The 25,753-nt window shown below is 35.8% G+C and overlaps 1 protein-coding gene across 2 annotated transcripts; it reads right to left on the bottom strand.

Annotated features, from left to right (window-relative positions):
• Window positions 1-1,663: 1,663 nt before the first annotated feature.
• On the bottom strand, window positions 1,664-25,492 carry Vap33 (VAMP-associated protein 33kDa). Of its 2 annotated transcripts, XM_074097088.1 has the most exons (8): window positions 25,312-25,492; window positions 20,870-21,034; window positions 17,902-18,005; window positions 17,726-17,806; window positions 15,863-15,943; window positions 14,050-14,139; window positions 10,903-11,013; window positions 1,664-7,147 (listed from the first exon to the last, which is right to left on the bottom strand). In XM_074097088.1, the coding sequence occupies exons 1-8, from the start codon at window positions 25,361-25,363 to the stop codon at window positions 6,980-6,982; spliced, it is 852 nt and encodes a 283-aa protein (XP_073953189.1). In that variant the 5' UTR covers window positions 25,364-25,492; the 3' UTR covers window positions 1,664-6,979. The 2 variants fall into 2 exon arrangements, with proteins under 2 accessions (XP_073953189.1, XP_073953195.1); XM_074097094.1 differs by lacking the exon at window positions 14,050-14,139.
• Window positions 25,493-25,753: the final 261 nt, after the last annotated feature.

The raw sequence follows: 25,753 nt of genomic DNA, 5'->3' as shown, positions 1-25,753 counted from the left end.
GAAAAAAAAATCACCCCCACTTTACGTCTGTGGGAGGTACCCTTCATTTTTTTTATTTTTTATTGTACCATTTTGTCGGCATAGTTTACATATATATCCGAGCAAAATTAAAGCTTTCTAGCAGTGATAGTCCCTGAGCAAAGCCGCGGACGGACAGACAGACATGGCGAAACTATAAGGTTCCCAATTTTACCATTTTGGCTCCGGAACCCTAAAAAAAGTGGCAAAAAGTGTTTATTATTGTGCAGGTTTTTTACTTTTAATTTCATCCAAGACCGAAAATTCAACAAACAGCCAGCAAATTTATTGTCCACTAATCACGTACATTAAAACCGAGATTAAAAAAGTACTTTGCTTTCTGCGTTTAGCTAATGCCAATAATGATTGTGTCCAAATCATAATATGGTGTATTTAGACTAATTATCTTATCGGACTGCTAAATATTTGCCAGTTTGCCATCCAGTCGAATACATACCTGACAAAGGATATTTTTAAAGCTAGTATTTTCAGTAATTACAATGGATATTGTAGCTTATTACTAAAACAATAAGGTTGAATTTCCAAGTCAATGCACGTGGTCGCTAAATCACCTCTACTTGGGTTCAAGAGTAAAAATGGGCATGGGTAAAAACTATATCACAAAATCACTTTTCACTTCTCATGCTCTAAAAGTAGGTCAATATAGCCCTACGAGGCGGGAGTAAAGTGAGTACTTTAGTCCCTAGGGAGTAAAAGTAATTATTTTTTTAATTTATGATTTCGAGTGACTTAGATAAACTCAAACAGCCAGTACTTGCTTAGTTTTTGGCATAAAATAAGTTTGTATGTGGACCATATTTTCATGACGAAAATGTTGCGTTCTTAGTCTCTTTTTCTTCGTCGTTTCACTCTTGACAGAGTGGTCGTGGTCATCATTTTCTAGGTGCTGGTAGGTAGCAAGCTTAACAATACGCCTCCATTCCTCCCTGACAGCCGCCTTCCTTATGCTTGCGTGTAGTGGTCCTTCTATTGCTGCTTTGACCTGGTCTGTCCATCTCATCTATAGGTGATCTACCTCGTCTTTCTCGTCTCGCCTCGTCTTCGACTTTCCCCTGGATCACAAGTTGCTCCATAGCTGCGTCTCCTTCACGACATGTGTCCGAAAAAAGTAAGGATGCGAGACTGCACTATGGATGATATAGACGCTGTGTAATGCAGAGTTCTTGGAGTATGGACTCATTGGTACGGAATTCAGCGTTCTTAGTCTACGTGGTCTTAGTTCTATACTTTTTCCGGATAAAAGGTGGCGCCATTCTATTTATTTCAGTTTGTGTATGGACCATTTCGCCGATGCGATTTTATATCTGTGTCTGGTTGGAAAAAATACTTATCCGCGAAAACTTTGAAATTGTTGTAGAGCGTAAATCATACACGATTAAAATAAATTGATATTTCTCGCAATCGAAGAGAAAAATAGAGTTTGCACTTGTAGACTAAAAGTCAATATAAACCCTCGGATAAATAGACACCCTCGCTAAAGCTCGGATGGCTAACCAGTCTAACCACCTCGGGTATATATTGGCTTATTTTAGTCCCTCGATAAAAAATATACTATTCTGTAAATGTGCTGTTAATGATGAAATTATACAAGCGTGTAACATGCGTTTAGAAATAATAGACGTCGTAAATTAAGTATTTTATTTCAGAAAACGATACAATATAGCATAATAGTATAACAACAATACCATACGGAAAATTTAAAACTATAGTCTCCGTTAAATAAAAGAAACCGAAATGATGTTCAATATCCTTGCCAAATAAATTAATCATATTTTAAAACAGAATTCCTTTACACGAGGTTAAGCAGTAACATCGGAATATAATAAAAAAGGACACTATTATCAGACAATAAAACCAACCCTCGAGGCCCTAACAGGCGACCGGGCAGACACCGACAACAACCACGTACTCGATTATACCATTAGAGATAAAAGTATAAAAAAACAGCGCGGCGCCACCCGGCCGAGCGTCGCGACTTGCGACTCGCGCGCCCAGGGCCCCGGAGCCCGCGCCCACACCGAGTATGCTGTGCTCATTATACAACTTGTTAATAAGTAAAAATACAATCGCTTACACCAAAAGATTAAAACGTTTAACAAGCTGAAGACTGTCCGAACACTTACTAAAGATGGTTCTTGCTATATCATCCATCGTACAGATCAAACTTATTGTATTTTTACATACCTCCTTGGACAAGGATTATGTGGTAACAAGGTTTTAATTAAACCTATTTAAAACACTACTACATATATAGTTCTTGTCTTTTTAGTGAAGTGCTTAAAATATACAATATTTCTGCAATATTCACATCTAAATTTTAAGAAGGTAGATAAGCTTATAGAAAACGCTAATTAAAAGTTTCAATCTGTCGGCGTAAAAAAAAACCAACCCGGCATCTAATAATAAGTACGCCAAAAAAAATGCAGCATTTAACAAGAGATAAATCTTCCTATACATACTGACACGATTCTACTTTAAAGTGCTATCAAACACGACTGTCGACAGTTGGAAACAATGACGTGTCGTTAGAAGTAGTGTTCCCGGGGACTACAGGCTTTTAGCCCTAAATTTAAGCCGAAGCAATAGTTCTGTTTAAGAGCTATGCTGATAAGTCAGGGCTTTAAAAGACTCGTCATTTTAAAAAGCCTATGAGCCTATAAAAGTCTTTAGGCCTTTTTTTGTGGTGTCTTGTTTTCAAGTAAAAGGCTTATGTTAAGGCTTAAGCTATTTTTGAGACTCTGCCTAAGAAAGCCGTCAACAAATCAATTATGAAATAAGCAACATGTATTTTGCATTGCATTTATTTTAAGAAAAATAAAATAATGTTTTACTTAGGTATCGCTAAAACGATTTAGCCACGAAAGGCAAATTTAATTCATGCAATTTAAAAAATATTATTATGTGCTTAGACTTGAGGACTAAGAGTTTCATAGCCATTTCAGAGGGTTAAGCGTTACTGTTGTCAGACGAGCCTTAAAATAGCTTAGGCCTTTGCAAGATCTTTTCGACCTCCAACCAGTAGTTTTGAATAGGCCTAGCCTAAAGGGCTAAAAGTTTTTAAGGGCTTTTAGCCTTTCAAGCCGAAGTCTAACCACCAAAAAAAGACTAAAAGCCTATAGTCTTCGGAACACTAGTTAGAAGTTAATTTATAAACTTACTTATGCGATTTTTAACTGTCGTAAACTTCACGCAATTATGCGCTTATTCGATACCAAATGATTCAATAATTAGACCTTGATATTATAAAGTAAACGAATCATCATTACATGTTGACAGAGATAACTGCCCTGTCAGTTTTCGACCACAAAAAACATGTCAACACCTCGATTCAAAACTACGTTCATTATTTGCTTTGACCAAAAATAAATAACATATTAAATATAAACGGTAAACCGGACCGGACCGGACACCGTCCGGTCGCATTAACTCTAATAGCTTTTAAAAGCAAGTAAGAATCCTCACTGGCTGTTTCCTCACCCCCGCGGCGCGCTTCGTCTGCATCGAGCGTGCGCGCACGCGGCGCCGGCACCCACTGGCCAAGGCTTAACCAAAGGTGCTGTGACCGGGCAATAGTTATAGTAGAAGTTACATCGCGATAACCTTGATACCTTAATACTGTTTAGAAAAATTCGTTGTAAGTTTTAAGTGGGGACTAGAGGAAATATACTGCGCGTTTTTGTTTTACTTCCTTTTTAAAAACACGATTGAACTATCACTGAATATTTTTTTTCTTGGCTTTCTAATAACGTTTAAAAATTTAAGTTTCCTGAGTGACCATGTAACCATAACATTTTTTTATTCGTCCACGTCAATTATAAAATCACAATTAACTATTTTCAACAGTCTATTGCCCTGAATCGTAGGTTTACTTTGCCGTGACATCACAATAAATAAAGTCTGACTACCTGGTACTTATTTACAACTTAATTCTTTAAGTAATTTATTCGGGATATATATAGTTCTAACCAATATGAGTAGAAATTAAAAGCATAAATATACAGACTTACTTCCGTAAATTCTAAGGGAATATCTTTCAGGTCCAGACCAGTTAATTTAATTTCTTCTAAACAAGGTCGCGGGTGAGCAAAGAAATTTATTTTTGTTCATTATTAAGGGCCGGTTTTACTACTACACAATTTTTAAACAGAAACGACTCACTACATCAGGACTCAATTGCATGATAAAGTACAAGGAAATAGTATTAATGATTTTCGCAACAAAATATCTACTTTCAATTTATTATGCTATTGGGCTCTGATTATCAGTTAAATGAGTATTTCTCAAAAAGTTGTCCCGTCATGTAATTGACAAGAAATCAGTTTTGTCAAGAAATTATTAACCCTAAGGACGAGATCATAAAACATAAACTACATAAAACATCCTAAATTTCTTGACGTCAAGAAAACGTCACGAAATCTTGTGAGGAAAAAATCGTAATTTTGTAACTACATCAAAACTTTCTATTGGATCCAACAACAAAGATTATCTGACTTGTTATCACTTTAACCACAAGGTTTTGTATAGATTTAAAAAAAAATACTTATTTTTTGTGGTGAAATAGCGTCAGGATTTTTTTTTAAATAAGTGGACAACTAAAAATTAAAAAATGGACAACTTTTTGAGAAATAGTCAAATATACTGAGCGGCAAAAATCTGGCCCTCAAATGTATGCAGAATCGGTAATTATGTATGAAGGGTGGGCCAAATTTTGTGCTGCTAAGTATATAAACCGAAATTAAGAGGGCGTCGCTTTATTCGCAATTGCCACATCTTGGCCGTAAAATGGCTGAATGAAAAAAAATTGCTATTTCTGTTCTATGAAAAATTTAAATCTAAAATGAAGTTTTCAAGTCAATGCTTAAGATTTCTTTACACTTGGGTTGATAACGGCGTGTACAAGCGTGACACGTTGTAACTGTATTATTGGATGTTGTTTATGCAACAGGTAAGGCTTACCCTCAGTGTGTCAGTGTTTTTATTACAGAAAACCGGTTACATTTATTTTTAGAAAACAGATTTATTACAGAAAATAAAAGAGTAAACAACCCTGTAATTTTAACTTTAGTTTTTGTGGAATATTCTCCCTTATTGCCTTATTTATAAAATAACAATTATTAGATTACTTTACTAAAAAACGAAAAGCATTGTATCTGTTTTTTTTTTCAAAACTTTCTTTGTAACTTGTACTAAATTACATAGCATAGTTATGCTATGTTCCAGCACAGTTGGTCTGCGCCAACCAGTGTGCGAACGTCGAACTTAATTAATTTGCATTTTTTTTTGTAGTTAAACAAACTTCACCGACCCAAGAAAGAGTGGGTTTAAGTTTTTTTTACCTATTATTTTAGATTCGTAACATTATTTATCTACACCCATATCATAAGTCCTCTCTAATGCGTTCAAAAACCGTTGGCAATGACCAGCATTAAACAACCGATTTTGTATGACAACTTTCGTGTCTGTGGTAGTAGGTAACAGCAGTAACGTAATGTTCATTACAGTATCAAATATAGTACTGGAATGAAATGAGTTTCAAATTTGGAACAGCTGTTAAAATCAACAATTTAAATGGGCCCCTATTCTAGTATCTATAGACACAACATTTTCTCGATACCAAATGTCACTTTGGTATGTTTTTAAATATAAATCGTACGACAATTTTATCTGGAGCGACATAAGAATAAGGACTTTACTGATTAGTCTGTCTTGAAAAAAAAAACCATTACTGTTGTCATATTGTTTTTTTTTTGCTGTATTGTTGTTTAAAGTTGTCAGTAATGCAATGCAGGTCACCGGTTTCTGAACCCGTCTTAGAGTACTTATAATATGTGTGTAGATAAAATATTGTATGCAATTGGACGTAATTAGGCCTTAAAACACTCATGTGATCCTTTTATGAAACGAGGCGCATCGTGTTTTAAGGCCCCTGTTACGTAGCAGTTGCATAAACTACTATAATTTTAAAGGTAACAATTATCCTACATGTAATAGTCATATTACGACAATCCTTTGACAACTTTAAAAAAAAATCGACTTTTTGACATCGCACTATAAGCGTCACAGGGACCATCGTAAAATTACTGCTACATAATACGTGAACGGTTTAGCTAGACGATTCACATAGGCTGGTTTGACGGCAACAGATTACAATTAGTATTATTATTATTAGGTTACTAAGAACCTTGAAACTAAAACCTTCAAAATGTTTTGTCATTTAATCGCAACAAAAGGATTCGGGGACTTTGCGATAAATCATAACTCATACAATATAACCAATGCACCAACCTACTTTATCCAGTAATCATGAATGCTATAAATAACTACATATTTATTATAACCTATCCGAATATATGAAAGCGGAATTACTCATAAAGTACAAGTACAGTTAATACTAAGTTTGAATAACGCTCCAATGTAATATGACTTCTAAATGTACAGCGACGTCACACTCATCCACGATACATCAATTCAGACAAAATCTAAATATTCAAGTCTTTACAGTATATCTCTATCTAGAACAATGTGACACCAGTACACGTAAAAGAGAAGATATTATTAAATCTTTATACAAACACTAATTCGTATGATATGAGTGACTTACAAAAAATGTTCTCTTTACATGGTCTCTGTTGTGATGCTCGAAACGGATTCTAAATGGATCAGAATAGAAATTTAAAAAAAAACGCGTAGGTTTCAGAATACTAAAGCTGGCAGATAAAAATCAAAGTATGCGACATGGCACGTTTTTGTTACTAGCTGTTCCAGTGAGTCTGGGATGGTATCAACGTCACAGCACCCGCCAGAAGCGTGCCATGACCAAAGTCAGCCAGAAGGGCATTTAAAGAAAGGTGAAGCTGCCTTGTGCGAGGAAGATGCGTTGGGAGTGGAATAACAGCGGTGAGTGTGAGGCGTCCGGTCACCGCGGCGGCAGGGACACCGTTCACATGAGGAACTTGCCGATGATGATGCCAAGCAGCGCCATGGCCACGGCGGTGGCCACCCACGGCATCATGGCCACCTGCGCGGTCTTCTCGGGCCCGTACGAGTGGCGGCGCGCCACGCCGCGCCCGTCGCCGCCCGCCGACTGGCGCAGGCGCAGGAGCTCCTCCTGATACACCACATACATTATTCTAGTACAAAATACTTCAAATTCAATACTGGCGACTGTAAAACAAATTCTTAAAGAGCTATTAACTCGACATGTTTCGACACTATCAGAAATGGACGGCGGGCGGATGTAACTTGGTAACGATGTATAGGGCGGATATGATTTTGATTAAATGAAACCGCATGGAATGTATGTAATAAAAATATCGGTAAATTATGATAAAAATAGGTTACGGGTTCTGATAAATATATATATACTTAATTGGCAACAACATCTTCTGGTTGCAGTTTATATGCAAAATGTATGCAGTATTTGTTACCTCAATATATTTATAAAAATAACATTTCCTTATTGGAATATAATATAATGCTTAAATATTTTTTTAATTATCTGACTCCTAATTATCGTATAGATATCGTTCACAACATAATTTAACATAATTTAGGTACATTCTTCAGCCGATCATTTGCTATATCAAATAACGCAGGATAATCTAATGGTCTCTAAAAATACATGAGCGTTCTTAAGGTAGGTAATTCGCATATGCTGTAATGCTGACAATACAACTCTTGTACAGTAGTTAAGTTGGTTTTGTTCTGATATAAGTTGGATGCAAGAGCAGATGTGTATGTAAACCATTTATGGAATAAAAATAAAACGCAATAGAGTATTTGACACCCGCAAAAATTAGATTAATTTTTAATTAGCTGTAAAATTTGCCTTTTAGTAGCTTCCAACTATGAATACATATTACATATACATAAGTCAATTGTCTTGGCTAAAATTAGACGTTATAGTTCAGTATTATCATACCCAATCTATAATCAGTCGGAATCACGTAGCCGTGATGTCATGTACTTAGCCTATTAACAAATACATTGCGTTGCGATATGTTTACAAAGACTAACTTATATCTGGTCTATTTCAGCAGATGCTTGGGAAAGTTTGACCTAACTTTCTTGTAAAGGTTTTTCACTGGGATATTTAATTCAAGTTGAAGTGGCGCGGTACACTTTAAACGTCGACCAATGTACTGTACGGCAGAAAACATTTGTCAACAATTTGCTGAATTCTGTTGGTTTCATTTTACTCCACCTTATATTTTTAAATATCATAATACACCTACAATGTGCTACCTATAGTCAACGGCTGTTATGAAGTAAACCCTGACCTTATTGCGCAACTATAATGTTTCTGAACATTGCAATGTGTCAGCATTTACCGCCGCCGTTGACTATAGGACTGTCTCGTCTTATCCTAACACCGTCATTCTGATTAGGTAATGAGGTAGAGATTATAGATATGTACTGTTTTTTTTCCATAAATTACGTCCACATTTAGGACGTGGGGGGGGGGGGCGGTTCAGGCGGTTAGTGACACAAGTACAAAATAAATGCAATAGGGAATATTATATTAGGCAAGGCTCTGCGCAGGGGGCAATACTAGCACCATTTATTAGTTCTTTACCTCAAAGGCATACATTGCTTGTAGGTTTTTACATTAGTATAATGAATTTGTAGCATCTCATTTTAGCCTAGACGCATTTCACTAAAATACACTAATACACGATCAAGGTGAAATGCAACTAAAACTAATAGCGACTAAAAAAAAATACGATTGAGACTCAACGCGATGGTTAAATGCACGATAGACGAGAAATGCGAGTAAATAATAAACGATCGTGACAGAACGCCATAATTAAATACTTATACGATCGAAGTGAATTCGGAGAATCGCATTTTACAAATTTATGCTTTTGAGGTAAATAACTAACAAATGACTAGAACAAACCAATAAACCGCTATGACAACGTCAGTTCTCTTTATAGTTTGTCGCCATGAAGGAACACGATCACAACATATTTATTTCGCAATCGATATTGCATATTTTTTTTGCAACTACAATGAAATCCGCGATGTAATTTTGGGATTATTTTTGAAATCGGGGAAGTTTTAACGAAGTTAGGTATGTAATCCAGTCCAGCTATCGTACGTCTCGAATAACACAGACTACTTTTTATTCTGCAATTCTCACGTGATCGGGTTAAAATCCCAAAACTTCAATCTTCAAATAAGTAGGATTACAATTTACATCTATGAAATTTGGCGCCAGTTTTTAATACAATGTCAATTAAATTCGTGATGTATTTTTTGCGAATTCCTACGGTAATTTTGGCGATATCCCGAAATTTAAATACAATAGCTAGGTCGAATTTTAAAAGATACGAGACCGCGTGCGACGCCGTAGTATCTTAATTACTACATATTTTAGATTTATTATTATTTAAAGAAAAAAGACCTAACGTAGTCCGAAGGCATAATATAAGATATTAATATATGCAGTAGAAAGACAGGCAACTTGTACAGTCCAGTTCATAAACTTGTAAGCAAAAAATTTGATCAAAAATATTTAACAATTTTTTATAATTTTTTGCTCACAATTTTATGACCTCGACGTACACAGTGGGAGCACTTAAAATCAGTATCCGAAGGGCGAAGGCACACAAGTGAACAATCACTTCTAATCAAATTAGGCTGTATTGCTGTTCAAAGTATCCTCTCCTCGCCTCGTTCCTCGTTCACATGGTGATATAACATGGGAAGCTAGTTTCTTTTACCTTAAACGCAAATTATAGCCGAGTTTCGGCATTTGAAAACAATACTGTGGTAATAGTCTGTAAGTATAAAGAATTAATAATAATAATATAACCTTTTATTCAGACCCATATTTCAATTACTCTGTCCATAGATTAAATATGACTGCAAGCAAATTAGCGCTGTGCGAACGAAATTGCACTTTTTGTGTTTTAGCAAGAGTAGCTGGGTCAATCAACTTGTATGTGTTGTTATTCTGTCTCGTAACGCAGGAGACATTAGAGATACACTTTCTTAGAAAAAATGTTTGCAATGTATGTATACTATTAGCATGCTTAGGAGATGAACCACGAAGGAATTGCCCTAAAACTGTCATAGCTCCCAACTTTTAGTGGATTATTTGACCATAAAATAAAACTTTTAATAGGTAACGCAGGAGACGTTACTATGGCAATAAAAGTTGATTAACCCAGTTATTTATTTAAAAGGAACAGCGCATTTTTTCGGGATAAAAAGTAGCCTATGTTACTCTCTGGCCCATAAACTATCTCTATGCCAAAAGTCACGGCGATCCGTCTCTCCGTTTCGACGTGAAGGACGTACAAACATACATACAAACATACACACTCGCATTTATAATATTAGTATGGATGTATATATAACTGGATTGTTCTAGGTAATTTAGTTTTATTTAAGGATATTTTTAAAAGGATCTATTCATTTATTCGAGAAGATTACTTCACGTTATAGTTACATCTAGGTATAATTTACTTATATCGAAATTATTCATATTTCCCGTAGTACCCTTATTATAATTAAATAAAGAAAACTTTTGCTTAAACTGATCTTTCGCTTGCCGTTGTAACAACAACTGCAGGGAGGCCTACGCCGAAATTAGAAAATTGAAGTTCGTATCTTGCTGTCCTGTTCTCTCAATACTATTACCAAGAGAGGGACGGTACGAAACGAAGTTCGATTTTTGAAGTTCGTAGTACAAGGCCAGCATTGGTGTGGCCTGCAAATCTTAGAAACAACTTCAGAATAATTTCGCATTGCAGCATCTAAATGTTATTTCGCAAGGGTTATGTTTCAACTTTAACATAAATAATACAGATACGCCTAAATAAGACACAACAAAAATAAAATAAACGCGAAACTCACTTTTAACTGAAGATTTTCATGTCTAAGCTTGCTTTCTTCCTCCCTCAAAAGAATAACTTCTGATGTTGCTTTTTGCAAGTCGCTCTCTGCATTCTCAGGGAATGACGAAGTCTGAAATTTTTTAGAAAAATAGGAAAAAATAAAAAATAAAATAATTTTGCCCAACTCAAAATATAAAATAATGACATAATTTGTCATTAACATAAGTACTACAAAAAGACATGCGATTGAGAAATTACTAAAAAAATCAATGCTTTTGGTGTATTAAGCAACTTCCGTATTGTATTGATATAGGTAGTTGGTCAAACAGCATTTTAAGCATTCTTTATATATTATTAATTTATAAAAGCAGACGTGATCATTTATGGAAAAACGACCAAACGAAGTGCTCCGTACACCGTGGTAACGACCACTATTAAAAGAGCAAAAACTCCCGAGATAAACACGATTTTTGTATGGGGCTCCTTTTAATTTGATTATCTTTTTTATGGTTAAAAAGCTACCATCTCGTGCCATGGTCCTCTTTGGAACCCTTTAAGCATGGAAACCTAAAATATATTAAGCGGCAATTACAAAGTGTAAAGAACGCGGTAGTCGGCCGCATTCGGCGAGCGACAGCTGCCAGCGCCTTAATATGGCTGCCGCAGTAGACGGACAGACTAATGTAAAGGCGACAGTCGTTCGCCGAGGTAGTTTGAAACAAATTCGGCGACCGCATTAGGTGAACGACGCAGTGTAATTGCTGCTTTATATTAGATTTTGTAGCGTAATATCCCGCACCATGGCTAGCAAATGACCATTAAGTTTATCTCTGAGCACGTCATTTAATTTTCAAAATAAACAAAAATGATGCTTTGGATAGTTTCAAGTTCCTTGTGATAGAATGTCAAAATTGATTATTTTTTTCTCGAATTCAAGTACGGTAAAAAATCAGACCACCCAATTTCACGAGTTTTTATTTTTATAAGCACTGAAGACTTATTTTTAAGAATTGAAGAGGGTTATATTATAAAAGTTAGTCTGAATGACGTTATGATTTATTCAAAATAAACAACCATTTAAATATTTGAGGAGAACCCCATAGAAAAATGCGTGTCCTAAAAAGTTTATTGGCATTTCTACAAGCCATTACAGTGAGGTTTGTTATTTGATTATTTTTAATTACCAATTTCGGAATAGCATTGGCCAAATAGTAATATAAAAAAAAATTTTTTAGGTACCTATATGAAGCGTATACAGGTTGTCAGCAGATGTGATCAAGTTATATACACCGCAAAATAAAAAATAAAAAGCATGCACTTGGGAAATCATAAACAAGGCTATGGTGCTGGGCAAAGAACTCCTGATTATTCGTTTTTCAAATGGTCGGTTAATACGCCTATTTATACCTAGTGCCATCCATGAATACGCGTGATTTTGGTAAAATTAGACATTAATTACATTGTAATAAGAACCACGGCACGCGTCATCGTGAATGACTCTACCTATATCACGTTTGAGACACCGGCAAGCGTTAACATTTAAGAATGACAATGAATAAATATTGCTATGTGCATAGGACGTAAATTTCGATAATTTTTGTATTAGTAATTGGCGAAAAGTGAAATATAGATTTAAAATTTGTCCAGGTGTCTTAGGTATTTTTGTTATAGTACAAAAATGTATACTCTCTTGTAACAGGCACACCGCTATCGCGTTAACTTTCCCTCGCCCAACTGTGGCTCTCAGCGCATTCAATGCGCTCGCAACCAATTGTTTTATTGTTTTCGAATGATATATTTCTGATAGATAAGGAATTAGTTAACAAATGCGACCCCAAGAACATGCAACTTCAATTGACACGGGTTTGCCAGTAGCAGGCAGTTTCCTTGTACTTTAATGTATCTCCTAGTTTTATTATAGCCTGGTCATTCTACAGTTTTTTTTGTAAATAATTTAATATAAGGATTATTTTTTGTATACGGAATTTACGTGTAATTTTAAGAACCTATATTATCGAATCCACCAAAATTTGGTTCCGGAAGATGGTAAAAAGAAAATTGTCAGTAAATTTACTGTCCTGTATGTTATCCAACTTTGTAGTGTGGGGTATCGTTGGATAGGTCTTTTAAAACCATTACGGGGTCGCCGAAACGATTTTTCGATTCAGTGATTTGTTTGCAAAATATTCAACTTTAAAAAAAAAACATTAAAATCGAGCGACCCCCCCCCTCTAAAATCTAAACCGGTGGGTGGAAAATTTTGAAAAAATTCGGGATGGTAGTAAGTATATCAAACTTACAAGGAAAACTATAACAGTTAAGTTTTCTTGAGAATTATTAGTAGTTTCAGAGTAAAGAGCAGCCTAAGGTATAAAATATATATACCTAAACTTGGAATATTCCGTACAAAATACGAAATTCTTAGAAAAATATCTTAATTTCTCATAATAGCTACGGAACCCTATTTATGGCGTGTCCCACACGCTCTTGGCCGATTTTTTTAAGTTCCTTTAAAAAAAATAAGTGGATTTTACATGTGTTACAAAGAACATAAATAAAACTGCTAATTTATGAAGTAAAATAGGCTTAAGTATAGCAATTTCGCCTGATTTTTACAGAATTATTAAAGATTATTTTTTATAAAATTTTACTGTCGCGGTGATAAATTTTCGTGGATTATTGAAAATTACCTGACCTAATTTTTAATGCAAAAAATGCTTATTTGAATTAATGTTGATTTTACTTAGAGCGAAGGTGTTAGGTGACTGGGGTATTATTTTCCTGTTGAAGTTAATGTGTAAAAAAGCTAGCCAAAAAAGCAGAAAATAGGCCAGTTGGTCTTATCAATTTGATTGTGATATTAATAAATAAATAGTCTAAGATAGTAGCCGGAGTTAGTAGTAGGGCTTTATTGTAAGACAGTGATTCGGAGTAAATCAGTGTTAAGTGATTCAGTCGCCGAGTTATCCGCGCGCCTCAAACACTGCACTAAACATCGGCAATTGAAACATGTGCACCGGAAAGTTAAAACAATCTGATCAAATATTTACAGCTGTTTGTTGATACTGTTGTCACACATTACTGGAGTCGTCATTGTAGTCTTTCTGTATATGTAAACAGTAATTGAAATTCCTTAAACGATTAGAAAGAATAGAAAATGGGGTACCGTAGAAACCGGGTTTGGACTTTGAGATCCAATTCTGTGGTCCTCATCCTTCCTTTTTGCGTCGTTTTGATTAAGGCTTTCTACGGCATCCTGCAAGACAATTTTAATAACATGCCAAGCTTGGAGTTTGCACCTTTTGCCGATTTCCGAATTACACGTCTGTACTCTGATATCAGTCACACAAATAATGAAGTAAATGATAAGGCGATTGCCATGATCAGTAATAGCAAACAATGCGTATAAACAATGGTCGATGTTACACTTTTTTTTGTTAGAAATGTAGCTGTCAAATTAGCGCTATTTTTTTAATAATTTAAAAGTACTAATGTTACTATTAAAAATATTTTTGAAATGTGAAAGTTAAAAATACAGCCATTTTAATTTCTGGGTACTTATAAAAATGTATGAAATTTGACAGTTAAATTTACAATCTGAAAAATAAACAAAGTATGAACTGGGTTTCTCGTGCTTCGACTTATATTATTAACTACAAACAACGTGATGGGAGAAAGGGCAAATGAAAATTTAAAAAGCTTACTAACACCTGAAAAACATGATAACCTTAACATTAATATACATATTAGAGGTGGTTTCATGCGGAATGGCTTGTCATATCGCCGGTGTTTACATAAAAGGGGCGTTGGAAAAATCGCCCCTTGCATAGGTAGTGCCACGAGAATTGAAGTGAATGATTTCGCACAGCTACATGAAGAACTGATTGTACAAAAGGAGAATGAATGAAATGAATGAGTAAATGTCAAAATCACGCTGTCATTACATGACAAGTACTTGTGTGCGTGACCTCAACTCTGATGGGACTACCAATACAACTCGTGTCAAACTTTGCTATCCGTCTCGTTTTGAATGCATAAGGTTGCCATGCTTTAATCGGTAATTTTTGGCATGTCAATAGCAGGCAATTGTTACCATACAAACATAACGGAATAAGTACTGGTTGATGCTTGGTTGAAGTAAAAAAGGAGAAGATAGGTGACGTAATTACATTATCCACCTACTCAGAGAGATCGAATGAAGGAAACAGGGAGCGTTTGAGCAAGAAAAAGTATAGCTGTTCGTATTATTTCGTTAGTATAGTACTCATCAGTCCCGTGATGCGAAAAGGCGAGCAATATAATGGCATGTCTTGTTTTTAACGACTTCTACAACCAGTAAAGGGATTTCAGTACCTTTATACCGCCTAAAACCACAAAAGTATTTCTATCGCGCACTCAAATTGCGCCTAGGTTAGTTAGGTAACGTGGAATAATTTTTGAGCTATATGCGCTACATTCTACCGCGACCCCACCAGTACTTGTCTTCCACTATTTTACATTAACCAAAGTGGTTGTTACAATGCGGATTACTAATATTGCATGGAAATAACTGACATAAATTACATCGAGCATTCATATAAGTTATTATAGAAGGTATATCTGCCTTGGATTTCATTATACAATTTACTGTGAAAAAGTTTCACGGTAGTACATACTTAAGGTATCACGATTCAAGTTTTAGAACTGTACATGAATTAGAGGCGCCAACTCGCACTTGCGCCGTTTACAAACAGGACAAAGTTCAACGCGACTAGTGGACTCAGCAAGCAAGTTTTTGTTGAAGACATAGAACATGAATCCCTTTCAAACCAGTTGGGAAATGGGGATGGATGCGCTAGCCCCTGTGTATGAAACACCGACGACATGGCAGTTACCAAGAATGACCATGCCAATGATAAAACCCCTCAATAGTGTTGATGAAAACCACCTGAATTTCTGATTATCTTGTAGTGGATATAAGAAATGATATTCGTTCGTACCTTTGTCGGTGCTTTTCCTTCATCCGCAACCGCAACCCGCTTCTTGGTAACTTCGTTCTGAGCGGCGGTGTCGCCTGCGTCCTGCACACACACACATACACACAAACATATTACATAAAGGCGATGCAAGCGACAAAGATAGTGTCATCAATAATGAATCGGTATAGTCTAAGAGCTAGCTACGGAAATTGGTTTGTTATTTATAGAGCAACAAAATCCCTCTAGTTAGTATGCCATAGTATCATTATTAATAGATCCGGGCTCCTGGCATCTGTTCAGCGGTGGGTGTGACAGTGGTTGGGCATCAAAGGGGTTGTAAAATCAAATGAAGGCGTGCAATTTATAGAGCTCTGTGGTTGGTGTGATATTATAGCTAATTATGTATTTAATTCAAATATAACATTTCCAGAAGTAGTCCCACTCTCCCACTGTCGCCAAGTTACGATCTGATCATGCGATTCTAGGGAAATTGAGGGCAAACCTCAAATTTCATAAGCACACCTAGAGCGATTTTAGTATTTTTAACACTAAGACAAGCATTTTCAGAAACATTCAGAAAGTATCATTTGGTGAACTGGACCTGACGAAGAAGACCGTAGGCTGGCCAACGGAACTCGTCAAAGTTAAGTAATGCTCGCGCGGCTATAAATCATCTCTATAATATGATAAACTAAGAAGAAGCTTTAAGTTAAGTTGTGTGTGTGTTTTTTTAGAAACTATTTTGTAGAAGAAAACTGAACATATTACAGTGGTAATACTTCAGGTTTTAACAACATTTGGATACTATTAATCTCTTAATTTGCTATGCGCATGAAAATATTGACAACAAATCAGGCACGGCAAATCACAAGGCCACCATGACAGCTCCAATAAAATCTTCACTTCATTCAGCATCTGACGTTTGAATTGATCGAATGCTTTCTATTCTAATACTCGTGGTAATTTTTATTGTTGAGTTTTTGTTTCCTGTTAAGTTTTCTGTTACTGTTAATATTTCGTTATTTAGCCCTTAAATGTGTACACATTTAAGGGCTAAACAAAATATTATACGACTATTTTTTTATTAATGTGCATGGGTTTGTTACATCTGGAACGACAAAACAACAATGAAACTTGACTGTGACGTTCGGCTCGGCCATCTTTGTTAACTTTTTTGGAATCTAAATACAATTTAGAGGGATTTTGTTGCTCTATAAATTGCAAACCTATTTCTGTAGCTGGCTCTCCGGCTAGTATTTAAAGGCGCCCCGAGTTTTATTTGCATTGCATTAATTTACCTAATCCCTTGTTACTTCATTACTGGTAGGAGTTTTAAAACTCATATGTTAGATATTTGAGTAATTACTGTATACTCGTAATTCATGCACTGTGAAGAAAAGATTAGGTCTGTAGTTTGTAGTTCTGTAGTCTGTAGATTAGCGCAAAAAACTCGGTAAGCCCTTAATTAAATGGATAACGCTAGTAGATATTTCATGCGCGTCGTGAACTTTTGATTTCTTATCAAATTAGAGTGCATGTTACCACACGTCAGTTATTTATAAGATATACGAACAATCAGAAGCGAAATTGCAAAATTTGCTAACCCCGACTACTTTGCTAATACCTAGAGCCATCCACGAAGACGCGTGATTTTGTCAAAATAAGGCATTAATGACGTTGTAAGAAGAACCACGGCACGCGTCATCGTGAATGACTCTACTTATAATTCAATTACAGACAACAGATAGTGTAGATTATTATATGTTTTTGACTTCAATGTGCGGATGACATAATTAAAGAACCACAATGTTCGATTCTTATTTATTTTACCGGTTTTGCGTTATCCATTTCAATTTAGGTATGTGCTAAAGCAATCCAACTTACGTTCAGAATAGCACCGCGTGGATTTTCAAACACGCACTTTAGCTTGTAGTCCATAAGCTGATCAGGGCTGGTTTCCTTCCACTGCAAATCAAGATTAGTTTAAACAAAGCTCAATACCATGGAAGTTTCATTCATTATTAGTAGTAAATATATTAAATGTGTTGAGTATAACATACCACTTGATCTATATTCGTCTTCCCTTCAGGAGCAATTACACTTTGCACCATGAACTTATGTTTATGTTTGTCATTAGGATCGACGAACACTGGCTGTGGAGTTACTGAAAAAAATAAATAAATAATATTGACAGTTATTGAACAATTCAATGGCGAAAGCATCAAGTATTAAGGCCGGACACTACAACACAGGGTCATGTACTTATCTTGTCAACAGGGTGTAATGATAGTGTTTTCCCAAAAAAAAAGATCGTCATTTTGGTCACATCTTAGGTTTATTATGAAGATTTCTTGACAGGCGAAATATCGCTAGGTGGCGTGAGTACCGAGAGGTCTTTTTGGAGTTATTTAACCAATCACAAACGCGTCACAAATGTCCAAGTTGTCAAACGAACCTCACAATACTAGCGCCAACTGACCTGTCACAGAAATTCTTATTCATTATAGTATTTATCGCCAACGGCCGTAATACCTACCTAGTGCCATCCACGAAGACGCGTGATTTTGTCTAAATTAGATATTAATGACATTGTAATAAGAACCACGGCTCGCGTCATCGTGAATGAATCTACCTATATGAAGTAAATCCTGACACATTGCAAAACTATGAAGTTTCTTAATAATAACAATATGAATCATTGTTGCGTGCGACAGAGTAGTAAGTATAGCATTTTTTTTCAATGGTTGACATTAACAATAATCAGGAACTTCATAGCTGTGCAATGTGTCAGGATAGACTTCTTAGCGGTTGGGTACTATAACATGGATGTAAAGGCTGACCAGAATTATAAAAAACCTCGCCATATTGCGGAAAACCAATAGAACTAATTTCTTGCACTGGTAACACTAAATTCAAGTCATCTGTCTATTACTGTCAAAGTTTAACGTTGTTTGCGCGTGGTATTTTGAAGTGTTATTTTGTGTTTTTGTGCGTTAAAATGCCGAAGATTATCCATAGCTTCAGAAGGAAACTAATTCTCAATGTATAAAAGTATTTTTCATAGAAAAAGTCAGAGGGATTACAAAATATTCCTTTAAATAACATCACCCCATTGTCAATATGACTGGTGATATGGGTGACACTCTTTCCCAGCCCGGATCAGACAGACATGGAAATACCGGCCCTGTTTTTTGTGTACGTAGTCGGTCCCAAAGTTCTGTCACTGGCACATTATTTTTAAATTTAGAACATGATTTTAAGAACATTTGATTGAATTCCATTTTTGAATGTTTGACAAATATTTTAAAACAAAAAACAGTCATTCGCTGCAATTTCTCACGATGGAGTGGACATTGAAAGAAAACCGAATAGCTGTTTTAGCATTGCACCGCTGTGGACACTCGCCAAGTACGTACCATTTTCAAGTTGCTCAAAAATTTAAATATAACGCCTAAATAGGTTTGTGTACCGTGCTATTGATAGGTACAATGAAGTCTCCAGTGTTGAGGACAAGAAAAGAATTAGCCGGCCCCGCTCCGTACGAACACCAGCAGTGATCAAAGCGATCTAGGCGCGCATAGCAAGAAATCCTGTCCGAAAACAAAAGTTGATGGCTTTGCAGATGAGTGTCAGTAGAAAAACCGTCAAAAAGGTTTGAAGCGAAGATCTTAGTCTACGAGCATACAAAAAAAAGAGTGGGCACTTACTTAATGCCCGTCTAAAAACAATAAGGCTTAAAAGATCCCCGAAGTTGTTAAAGCGGTACGCGAAAAATCGACACCGTGATATCCTCTTTACAGACGAAAATATTTTCGATATTGAAGAGAAGTACAATAAACAGAATGATAGAGTGTACGCTAGGAGCTCTGAAGAAGCAGAAAAAAGAGTTCCACGGGTGCAAAATGGGTATCATCCATCATAAGTGATGATCTGGTTGTGTGTATCTTATTACGGGCCAACTGAGGTTCATTTTTGCGAAAAAGGAGTCAAAATCAGTGTGAAAGTGTACCAAGAGACAGTTTTGCATAAGCATGTCAAAGATCTGCCCAACACGCTATTTTCAGGACATAATTTTGTGTTCCAACAGAATTCTGCGCCAGCACATAAAGACCACTCAAGCCTGGTTTGACCGTCAAAAAATCGACTTTATAAGACACGAAGATTGGCCTTCCTCCAGTCCGGACCTTAATCCTCTGGACTATAAAATTTGGCAGGTCTTAGAGGGGATGGTCTTTGCTAAACCCCATAAAAATTTGGAGAGCCTGAACTCATCTTTAAGAAAAGCAGTCGCTGAAATAGACATGAAAATGGTGCGTGCTGCGATAGACGACTGGCCGCGCCGATTAAGGGCCTGTATTAAAAACAAAGGAAGTCATTTTGAATATTTTTAAGTAATTTTAATTCTTTATTAAATGTACTTTAAATTGGTATATAATTTATTAAAAACTGATTGGAACTTTTGTTTTTATCATTATTTTTATTTCTGACAGAACTTTGGGACCGACTACGTACACGCCCATAGAAACTGACAGGAGTTTCTATGGGCGTGTACACGAAAAACAGGGTCGGTATTTCCATGTCGGTATTATCCGGGCCGGGAAAGAGTGTCACCCGTAGGTATTGTATAGTAAGTGTATATAATGTTGCAAAATAAAACGTAGAAATGTTACCCTCGTGTCAGGTTTTTTATATTCCTGCTCAGCCTTTACTATTAAGTCTAGAGCACAACCTGCAAGCCAATACTTTGGTATTCTCAAAGTGGTCCGCCCAGCGATTTCTTGTTTGTTTTTACCATGCAGGATTACACATGAATCTCTATCATTTTAATACTAAAACAAGTCAAGAAAAACTTGACTTCTACATATTTCATTTAAGTACACAATTCCTGCTAAACATTACAATAACAACATGACGCTAATTATTATAACACGAGAGTGAAAGGACCGATACGATAAGAACATCGATCTTCAAATTTCGTAGTAGCCCCCCTGCTTGTACGGTGGCCGTAGTGGTTGTGAGTTCACTTACTAGCGATGTCCACCTTGGAGTTGGGATCCAGCACGCCCGAGTTGGGGCGCACGCAGTACTTCTTAGGCGCCGTTGTCTTTATCTTGAACAACACTGTATCCGTAGTCGGGTTTATCAGCCGCATGTAGGTTGTATGGCCTTGCTCAAAGACCCTTGAAAAGTCAACTGAAAAAATAAATAACATTTCTTATACATATTATTTTTAAAGGTAGGTAGTGAATAATGGCCACTATCTTTGTCACACACAGCGCAGTTCCTTACAGATTAGATGTTTCATATTTGTCGACTAGCTGTTGCCCGCGGAAACTACATATGTCCTTTTCAGGCTCTCAAGCTATTTCCATATCAAAATTTTATTTAAATAGGTTTAGCGGTTTACAAACAAATTGAATGATGACCCAGGGTGGAACCTTTGTGCTACTAATGTCATGTTGACATCTCATACTTTTGTCAAGGAAATCATAGTGAAATTGATTAATAAAAGGTTCCACCCTGGGTCATGATTCAATTTTGTTCGACTGTACAGAGGTACAGACAGATATTTCCACATTTATAATGTTATAAAAGTGCAAAGATTATTCTATCGATGCTAGACGCTAAATTTAAAGTAATATTGTACCTAGCCGTTTATTGAAGTTTCCTTTGAGAGAGTAAAGACTTTAAGACTTCATTTTTTTTGTGTCCAGCACCAGCAACATCCTGTAGGTATGAATTCAGTTGCCCACACACGTTTTCCCAGAGATAGGACCAAGTTAGGTCGGAATCATTATTCGTGCGTTTATTTCGTATGATTTTCGTGGGCACATTTTTTGGTCACATGGTAGATTCTGTTAGTATCCAGGTTATTTAGTAGAAGTACCTATAGGACGTATAAAAATTATTATTTTTGATTAAATTCATCAATTTCTACAGCCTTTTGATAAAAAAATGTGACCACGAAAATGAGGCGATTGAAACGCTCGAATAATGCCCGTCGATTGTTCGCCCTCGAAAGCCCTCAATAGCAAATTTCGTCGAAATCGTTAGAGCCGTTTCCGACATCCCCAAAACAAATAATACAAGAATTGCTCGTTTATACATAGATAATAAGATTTTCACTTCTCACGCTCGTAAAGTTCGTGTTTATGCTGGATCTAGGCGACATAAAATGACTTTTTATGCACTAGTGCATAAAATAAAATCTTCGTCTAAGACCAAGGTAGGTAGGTAGACTTTTATATTCTTTAAAAACGAATTAATGTTTTTAAAGAAAATAAAAGTCTATAACAAATAATTATTGGAGTTCCTAGATACATTAACTTAAAATTAACTTTAGACAACCAGATGGCCAAGTGGTTAGAGAACCTGACTACAAAGCTTGAGGTCCTGGGTTCGATTCCCGGCCGGGGCACATATTTGTATGAATAATACAAGTGTTTGTTCTGGGGTCTTGGTTGGTTTAATTATATATTTGAGTATGTATTTATCGATATACATAAGTATGTTTATCCGTTGCCTAGTATCCATAGTACAAGATTTGCTTAGTTTGGGAATAAGTTAATTGGTGTCAATAATGTCCCGTAATATTTATTTATTTATATATACATTTAGAAGAGTTCTATCAGACCACATTTTTAATTTTCATTAAATTTTTATGGAATAACCGAGAAAAACTAACAAAAATGCAAAGATGCCAGCTCAGCAGGTATAAACGCTCTTAATCTTCACAAATATTTGGCTGTTTGGATTGACTTATCGTAGTCAAAATGTGCCTTTAAAAAGTAAAAAACTATACAGTAATGGAATTTCTTTTCTTTATTGGAATTGGAAATATATTTGCGACAGTTAGGCGGACATTTCCGAGCATATTGGAGAAAAAATCATTCTTTCTCCTGCTTAGGTTTAACAAGCTGTTGCTGGCAACTTCGTCTACATTTTAAACAAGACAAAAATAACATATGTTAATCTGATAATCCGGATTAGTGTAGTTTCCTATTAGGTTGACCTGCACAGTCGTTAAACCTGGGTTATGGATGATAGTAACGCTGGGGACACTTTAACTCAGAGTTAAATAATTGCTCTGGTCCTCGCCAGCCTGCTGTAGCTTTTATTTTTATTTCTTTTGTTTTTCCAGACATTATATGCTGCATACATATGTACAAACTAATGCAATTATATTATAATACTATATACTTCAGAGGTAGAAAATAAGTTGGGAAATAGGGATGCATTTTATTTTAGACAGTGTCTTCAATTAAAATTATCATTTAAAAATGTAGACAAACTGTATGTGTGAGTAAACAAAACATTAATTTACATGACTTTCTATATTCCTACTCCATTTCAATATTTTTATTAAATGGCAATGGTTCCTAGAAACACTATTTAAATTAAATAAACATAATGTAGTATGTTTATCCGTTGCCTAGTATCCATAGTACAAGCTTAGCTTAGTTTGGGACTAGGCCAATTGGTGTGAAGTGTCCCATGATATTTATTTATTTATTTTATTTATAATGCTAAAGAACAACCCCATTTCCCCATCCGTTCCCATAGTGATGTAATGAGAAGCTGGACCACACTCAAAGTCAAGGCAAATGGAGGAAATGGGGAGGGCCCCTTGCCCAGGAGTGGGACACTTCTTCAGGTAATATAAAATATAATGCCGAAAACTTAGTTAATCCCTTATTCATAAATGTTGAGGACATAGTATCATATCCCAGCCTATATACGTCCCACTGCTGGGCACAGGCCTCCTCTCAGAACAAGAGGGCTTGGGCCATAGTTACCACGCGGGCCCAGTGCGGATTGGGAACTTCGCACGCACCATTGACTCGCTTTACAGGTTTGTGCAGGTTTCCTCACAATGTTTTCCTTCACCGCAAAGCTCATACACACATACATAGTATAGTAAATGTTTTATTATTAACAGTCTATTTGTGGTTTTGTTTTATGATCTGAGCAATAGGGCCAAATTCGTTCATGCAAATAGCACTTTAACCCTTTCTGGTAACTATTAAACCAATCAGAAGGAGAATTGATCAAAATGACCCCTTCTAAGACTTATTCTTTGCTAAAATATTTTCTACTTTTTTGGTAGAATCAACTATTTTACCGACACTTTGGGCGTCTCCTGCATTACCAAAAAATCATACTTCCAACAAGATATTTCACGGTTTAATAGGTTGAACTTACCTAGGATGGCATGTATTCATGTACACCATCTATTAAATTACAGAAAAAACATGTTTACTTACAAAAATCTGCAATTTTTTGAAAAATGTCGCAGACAGATTAGTGTGGGTAAAAAAGTTGATTGGCCCAGAATGCTTTATATGCACCCATGATAATGGAACTGCAATACAGTAATTAGTCTCAAAGAGATGCAAAGTAATTTCTGCTATCACATTTGTGTCACACTGAAAGTATGTTTCTCAATCCCCATCGCACCTGATTGAGTGAGATGTAATTGGAAAGATTGTGGTAATGTGTGTGTGTGTGTGTCACTTGTGTATCCTTACTTGAATTTATTATCATTCTTTATGTATGTGTAAGGCCCATACAAACCACTTTATTTTCATCAAAGTATAAACCCTAATAAATTCCAATCTCCACTTTATGACAAAAGTGTAGCTTAAACCCTTGTATATGGGAACTAAAAAGTACTGAATTCTAGTCTCATCTGTTTTAATAAGCCCAAATTCTGCTGATTTATAAAAATACAAAAAGATAGCCTTAAATTTCACATGGAACCATGTCTTAAGCATACAAGGGGTTAAGTACCACCTACATAGGAAAATTACCAAGTGCCTCTAAGCTATACCTATAGTCACATACTTTAATTACAGAAACTAAGCTGGTATTATAAGTAATTAAGTTAAGGCCAGTAAAAACAAGATAAAATTAAAAGAATAATCAACATACAGAATAAAAAGAGCAGTTATTAAAATATGGTTTAAAATACCAAAAACTAATTATAAAAGAAGTTTCTATTATATATGAACTAATGATATCATATTTATTCTCAGAAATAGAGAGAGGGTGTTAGTTACTCAGCACTGTTTATTTCCAGTATTTTATTGAATTTTGCTGTGGATCATTACTATTTATTGATTACAGTTACAGTCAGTGAGCACTAATAAACAATCATGCCGATACTGCAGATTCATATGGCAGATTTCACGTCCGTGCCCGGAACATGAACGACTAGTTACCCTACCCAATTAAATAATACTTCTGGTCTGCTACTTATCTAACTTTTTACTCTATTTAGCTGACTTATGGCGAAAAAAAACAGTTATTTTAAGAGTAGATTATGGGAAATACAAAAAACCGCACCCTGACAATACGCCGATATCTGGAAATAGAAACTCCATTTGTCAGCAGCTAGCTCTCGACCTATGTATGATGCGAGTTACAATGCGACGGTTAGCTACTAACGCGGTAAAAGAAAACACACTCACCTTTAAACTTGAGTTCATTTTGCGGCTCTATAGTTAACACCTGGTTCGGCATTTTATATTTATAGTAATGCAGTAATTTGTTGGAAAAATTAACAGATCTAACAAGATGACTGTTTCACGATATCGGCCACAGCGAACGATGAATGACGAATTCGACATGCGCATGCGTAGTATGCGCCAGTATGGCCAGACTATATATTTTGACGTTATCAGAACAATCAAAGTAAAACCTCCGTCCGCTTTTTGTTGGAATAAAAAATTCTAAATTGGGTAAAGAAAAGACCGTAACAGCGTTTTCAGATTATCCTATCCGATATCGATATCGGACGCCGAAACGATATCGGGGCAAGTAAAATGTATGAAATATGATCCGTTATCGGATCGGATAATCTGAAAGACAGGTAGGACATATTTCATACATTTACTTGCCCCGATATCGTAT

The sequence above is a fragment of the Choristoneura fumiferana genome, chromosome Z (genome assembly GCF_025370935.1).
Source record: "Choristoneura fumiferana chromosome Z, NRCan_CFum_1, whole genome shotgun sequence".
Classification (NCBI taxonomy): Eukaryota; Metazoa; Arthropoda; class Insecta; order Lepidoptera; family Tortricidae; genus Choristoneura; species Choristoneura fumiferana.
This window is presented reverse-complemented; position numbering and strand designations above follow the sequence as displayed.